This window comes from Mercurialis annua, linkage group LG3, assembly GCF_937616625.2.
Source record: "Mercurialis annua linkage group LG3, ddMerAnnu1.2, whole genome shotgun sequence".
Classification (NCBI taxonomy): Eukaryota; Viridiplantae; Streptophyta; class Magnoliopsida; order Malpighiales; family Euphorbiaceae; genus Mercurialis; species Mercurialis annua.
The window spans coordinates 54,989,091-54,995,520 of NC_065572.1; the positions used below are offsets into that span (position 1 = coordinate 54,989,091).

A 6,430-nucleotide genomic window follows, 5' to 3' on the forward strand; every position below is an offset into this window, starting at 1 on the left:
ACGGTTTGTCCACCGGCGACCGACAGTCCGACCCCAATGGTCTGATTCCAAATGTTCGACCCCAATGAACTGGTCCAACCAATCTCATATTTATTCTAATCTCTAAGTGGAATTATAAAAGAAATAAAATAATCTTTTAGGCACATATACAAAAAAGTTTTAAAATATGAGAGATTATTATTAAAAAAAATTATGAGTCCCTACATAAAAGCTTGGTAAAAGGTACATAAAAACTCTCAATTTTTCCTCAAAAGTATAGATCAGCCCTTTTATTTTTTTAGGCATAATTAAGCCCTCGTGCTTTTAAAATTGAACAATTAAACCCTCATTGTTTTAAAATCGAACAAATAAACCTTTTTAACTTACTTTTTGGACACTTACCCCCTCAAATTTTCGATAAATATTTTAAACATTTAAATTATTTTTGAACTATTTTCCTATATGATTATAAGAGACATGTCAGTCATTAAGGATTGTTTTTATGGTGTTGGATAAAAGGGGTTAATATTTGTTCTATTTGAAAATAAAGAGGCCTTAATTATAACCAGAAAAAGTAAAAGGGCTGATCAATACTTTTGTAAAAACTACGAGGGTCTATTTTTTTCGTAGCTTTAGCCTAAAATTTTCAAAAATTTAGTGGTAAGGTGTATTGGGTCAGAAAACAATTTGGGCTGGGCTAGATAGTTGAAGTAGAGTCTAAAACAAAGAAATGAAAATGGAAAAACTGATCTGCTATAGTGACCACGAAAATTATTGAACAGCTTTCACATCTTCTTCAGTCACATAGAACTCTCTCTACATTGCAAATCTATCACATGAACACCAAATAAAATGCTCACAAACATGTCAATTAACTAACCAATCCTTACCCTCAACATTGTACAAACTGTCTTTTAAAAAAAAGATTTATATAAGCTTACAGTGATGATGACAATGGCTTTACAACTTCATCATTTTCCATTACTTTATTCATCTTCTTCATATTCTGTAGATACCCGTTTCCATTTTGGATACTATAATCATCAAAAACTATGTTCAAGAACAAGATTGAGTAGTTTGTGCTTACATGGTAACAGTAATGGAAGGTGGAGAAGGAAGAGGAAGAAGAGTGGGTTGTTCGTTGGTAGAGAAGACATTGAACTGCGCGTCTTAGACGACGAAGATGATGAAGAAGATGAGGATGAAGATGAGGAAGATGCGCCACCTCCTTCACCGGAAGAGCTTCAATACATTGAAGAAATTAAAAGGGTACTTTTTTTTTTTTGTATTTTATGTTCGAGTGTTTATTTCATGCAATCATTTTTACAACAAACTAATAAGTATTTATCATTTGCGATCGAAAATCTTTAATTATTGTATATTTTTTTATCATTAAATATTCCAGAGTCGTATGAAATCGGCACGCATCATTGTTTTGTTACACAAATGATATGACGTATAATTTTCCTTTGTATTTTCATTGAAGTAGATAATGTGTATTTTGTTAATGTTTTCTGTTAGGTGTTGAATCTTCTCAAGAAAAATAGAGACATGATGTTTAATGAGGTAATGGGGCTTTATTTAAATTTTTAGTTCTCAATTTATGTTTAAACTATGCATACATACTTTGGATTGTATTGATTTGTGAGTTCTATTAGTATTAATCATGAAGTACTTTTAGTTTGAATTGTCAATTGCTCTGTTTAAAAGTGTGTAAATTGTTCTATTTGCTCTTCAAGATGGTCTGAGAATGCATTAACTTTGAAATCTATTAAGTCAATATATTTGGAGAAGTTGCTACAATTTAATTCTTACGAAAACATAAAATTCATTTTAAAAGTAATGAAACCGTGCCATTTTCAGAGTCAGGTGTTTCATTTCTATATTCAGAAGTGCTTCTAATACTCCGAAACTCTATATTTATAACTTATTCTTATACTAAAAGATATGGTTTCAGAGTTTCTTGTTTCTGCAGTTTTGGTTTCTGTGTGAAATAGGTACTGAGTATAGCTATTTTGTGTTACCTTTTTATTTGCTCTTTCGTGCTTGCTATTTCAATTTTAATTTCCTAAACTAAAACAATGTGTTCTATATATCGGAGTTAATGCAATCACTAAGTTCTTTCATTTTTTAATTTATTTTTAGGTTAAGTTGACAATAGCGATTGAGGACCCCCGAGAAGTTGAGAGAAGGAGGCTACTTGGCATCGAAGATCTTGATGCCCCCACCAGAGAGGACTTGGCTGAAGCTCTAGAACAAGTAAGTTTCTATATTTGTAACCATTCCATGCTTATGTCAAGTCTCACATGATTCACTCTAAATCTGAACATGTGGATGAACTAATATCTTAATTCAGTTGCACAATTAATAACTTTTTGTTTAATTTTTATTTCTGCTTATGCTAACGAAACCTTGATACTGCCTAGAGATAATCCAGTTCTGGTTCTAGAGATAAAATACATGATTGAATAATTGGAAAGAGTCACATTGTACTAACTTCAGCGTAAAAGCTAATATGCTTAGATTTTGTTGTAATTTTCATGTTTCTCACTCATAAGCTAGGACATCAAAATCCTATGTGTTGCAAGTGCTTTGTGGAAGTGAATAGTGATCGGCTGGGCGCTATTGTAATTCTCTGCTTGCTACTTTTTTTTTCTGATTCTGAAATAGATCATCGAGTAGAAAGGAACCAGATATTTCCAAAAGTGATGATAGTTCTTGTTTATGACTGTAAAATAGGTTTGCTGTTCTGAAAGAACCTTGATATTTATAAATTATCCTCAAGGTCTTGGTGCTTATTAGGAAGTACTTAGAGAGTCAGAGTATTGAACAAGGAAATTGTTATATTACACTGACCAGTTTTATGTCTAGTAGAATGAGGATCAAATTAAGAGATAAGTGGAAAAGTTAGAATAAGCGTAATGCTTTTAATTTTATTCACCGAAGAGTGCCAATGGCAATGAGAAAAAGGACAGTGGATTATCGTTGGTATGTGTAATGGGTTAACATCCGGCTCCAAAAACGGATGTGCCATCAACTGGTTGGGAAATATGTGTGTTCCTTAGTCATATGTGAACCCCTTCAAAATATTCTACACTTTGCTAGGGCTTATTTGGAAGTAACTAAATATTTTGCTCCAGTTTACAGAAAGTTAAAGCATACTATCCCAACTAAGTTAAATCAATTCTATGCTTTCTGGGCCCTCCTTTGTTTTGATTTTCTAAAATGTTAACTAAAAAGGGAACATAGTATTCCATTAGTAATAAGGACTACTAGAAATGATGTTCAACTTGCCTGGCCCTTCTAAAAGAATCTGGAGAATTATTGGTCTTTCCCCTCTCTAAGATTCGGGCGCATGCATTGTAGAGCACTTAGCACAATTAGTAAGCAAGAGCTTTGATGTCCTCGATCTAGTATAGTGAATAAAGCTGAAAATATCACATGAGAGGAAAAACATAAGACATGAAGAAGTTAGGAAGTCAAATACATATGCTGATATAATCAAAACGCAAGCATGATGCTAATGAATGGCGAAATTATTATGCCCGATGTCATTTCTTTTCCAGTTCTGCCTTTTCATTTCATTTAAAGCAGTCCAATCACCTGCACACCCCACGGAAAAGGAATGAAAATATTATAATTTAGATTGACAAAAATATACGTTCCATCTTCGTGTGTTTTTCTCGATATGCCAATGTATATAGTAGCATATAAAACGGGTGAATAAATTAATAGATAATCCACATTTAAAATTTGAATGAGTTTACAAGTTGAGTGTGGTTATAAGTTCTGTTACCATATCTCCATGTTGGGATTTAAAACCTTTTGTCATATCCTGGAAGTATTAGATTTGTTTTCTTTATATGTAAACAATCAAGTTGTTTCTATTTATTTCTTTTACTGTTATTCTGTAATGTAGGTGAATGAAGGTAAAGTCCCGAGAAATCGTGTTGCACTAAAAATGCTAGCAGAGGAAATGACGGTTTGGCCTAATTTAGAGGTAATATATGACATTAATGATGTTAGAAATGCTATGATTTGAATTTCTTCTTGTTAGCTTATTTCATTACTATAACTTTAAAAACGACAACAACTTACGTCAAAATGTTCTGTTTCCATTTAAAAGACTTATTAATACTTATTCTGATGAGACTATCATAGATACTCTGCGTCTCTGAAACTGCTTTAGTACTAACGCGTCGAATTGCTTCAGAGTTCATTCATCAACTACATTATGATAAACTTTAAGCTAACTCAAAGTCCCCATTTTCTCTGTGGCATGGTTTTTATGATTACAACATTTGTTATCTAACTTGTACACCATTTGTCGAACAACAGGTAGCAATCGGGTTGACGAAACTTCTTTTTTTTTTTTATTCATTTGGACTATGTTTTGACATTATGATAATAGAAATCTCCTTGTACATGTGATGATTATAAAGGGCAACTCATTATAGCAGTTGAAAAAATATAATCCTTAGGCAAGAATATAAAGCAATATTCAGTAGGCCATGTAGAGAGAATGCAAACAGAATTTGTCCTGCCATTTGTTGTTAAGAGAATAATATGGTGTTTTTTCTGCATCTGTTCCGCCTAAATAGTTCTAAATTGAGGCTTTGACACATAAATTTCTCACGGAAAGTGGCCAATTAAGATTTTAATTTATGTTGTTGATTTTAGCTAGCTTTGTATTGTTATATATATAGTGTTTTTACAAAAGAGTGCTGTGTCCCCCTTATTGATTCTACCATGTAGACGCCATTTATCTTTCGTTTATCTCATATTCTGGATTTCAAAACTGTTGATGTGTTTTTCAATAGTAATTTTGCATTTTTCGACAATGAGTTGAACATGTTAACCCATCTCCTTGGTAGAATTTTGTTGACATCAAGGTTTTAGAAGTCTTGTATGTACATCCCTTCTCCCATGTTAAAGAAAATTAGGAGCAATTACCAATTGTTCAATTTCTCCAAGCTTCCTCTTGTTCTTATCTTTAACTTTCCAACATTTTTAATGATTTGGTTCTAAATTATACTCAATATCGTTTTCTGAAATTATTGTACGGAACATGTGCTGATGTTGTAATTTATTATATAATTCATACGAGATATGTTTATTGAACAGGTTGAAATAAAAAAGACCAAGCCAAAGAAATCCCTATATGCAAAAGTAACCGACATTGGTGTAGATCCTCGAGAAGCTGCTAAAAGATTGAACGTCGATTGGGACTCAGCTGCAGAGATTGAAGAGGTTGACAAAAGCAATGAAACGGAAGTGCCTGCAGTTTTGGTTTGTTCTCTTCTTTAATTAGTTTAACGCTTTTCATCGACATTTCCTGGTTATATATGCAGTATTTATGTCCTAGTTGGCTTTCTTGGTTATACAGTTGCTCTTACAGTTAGAAATAGCTAATCTAACATTAAACATTGATGATTAAGAAAATGAGGAGGAAGGCGGTAAGTTATAAATATATAGTTTTGGAGTTTCGTGAACATTTCTAGAAACATAAATGAAACGTCGAAATGTAGGATTCAAAAAGTTCTTGTATAATACAGTTAGTGACTGATGAAGTTATAACCAAAATCTCGTGCAGGGTTATGGAGCGTTATACTTGGTGTCGGCTTTCCCGGTTATCATCGGTATTTCAGTAGTATTAATTTTATTCTATAATTCTCTTCAGTAGTGTGAATATCATGTAGATGAACTAATGTGAAAAGAGAAATGTATATGTTTGCTTGAGCCAATGTTATGACAAGTCTCTACAATGGTTTCTTCTTTATGCAATACTAATCTGTTAAAAGCTTGGGTGCTTCCAGTGGCAGAATTAGAAATTCAAGGGGGAGGGTGGACTTTTAACCACAAAAAAGTGTCATGTAAAATAAATTATATTTCCTCTAAAAAAAAGTTTATATTAATTACATTATTTATAAAAGCGAAGTTTATTTTTTGATATTATAAAACCTTTGAAAAAAAAAAGGTTTTGATTAATTTCGGTGAACACCTCTCGCTTTTAATTTCAATATCATCATCATTCTCAAATGATTTTCAAACTTATGGATCAACAACTATGTCGTTAGAAAACTCGATACTTATATAAGCTTTCTTTTGTATTTCGAACTTAACATAAAATGCCAATTCAATTTTCACTTTAAAAATTTAATATAAATTTACATAACTTCCCGTCTATAAAAGTAAAAAATTCATTAACCGTTTAAAATTCATTAGTTCAAACTAACACCAACTAATATAGAAATTTATAAATTCGCCCATTCACATAACAATTAACAAAATCATATTTAAACATTTAGATAGCTCAAAAATTTAATTAAAGTGTCAAAACGATCGAGGAATTTAAACAAGATATCTATACAAAATAACATAGTTAAAATATAAAATTATTTAAACTTAATATATTTTAAAAAAATTGGTCAACCACTAAGAGAGCAATTTT

General features: G+C 31.7%; 1 protein-coding gene across 1 annotated transcript; it reads left to right on the plus strand.

Annotated features, from left to right (window-relative positions):
• Positions 1–726: 726 nt before the first annotated feature.
• On the plus strand, positions 727–5,763 carry LOC126673895 (ycf3-interacting protein 1, chloroplastic). The gene is made up of 6 exons (XM_050368206.2): positions 727–1,248; positions 1,501–1,545; positions 2,125–2,238; positions 3,899–3,979; positions 5,104–5,268; positions 5,573–5,763. The coding sequence occupies exons 1-6, from the start codon at positions 925–927 to the stop codon at positions 5,660–5,662; spliced, it is 819 nt and encodes a 272-aa protein (XP_050224163.1). The 5' UTR covers positions 727–924; the 3' UTR covers positions 5,663–5,763.
• Positions 5,764–6,430: the final 667 nt, after the last annotated feature.

Coding starts and splice junctions, on each gene's coding strand:
- LOC126673895 (XM_050368206.2), top strand. CDS start 925: ATGATGACAATGGCTTTACAACTTCATCATTTTCCATTACTTTATTCA. Junction 2,239..3,898: donor TGGCTGAAGCTCTAGAACAA/GTAAGTTTCTAT, acceptor TCTGTAATGTAG/GTGAATGAAGGTAAAGTCCC. Junction 5,269..5,572: donor CGGAAGTGCCTGCAGTTTTG/GTTTGTTCTCTT, acceptor AATCTCGTGCAG/GGTTATGGAGCGTTATACTT.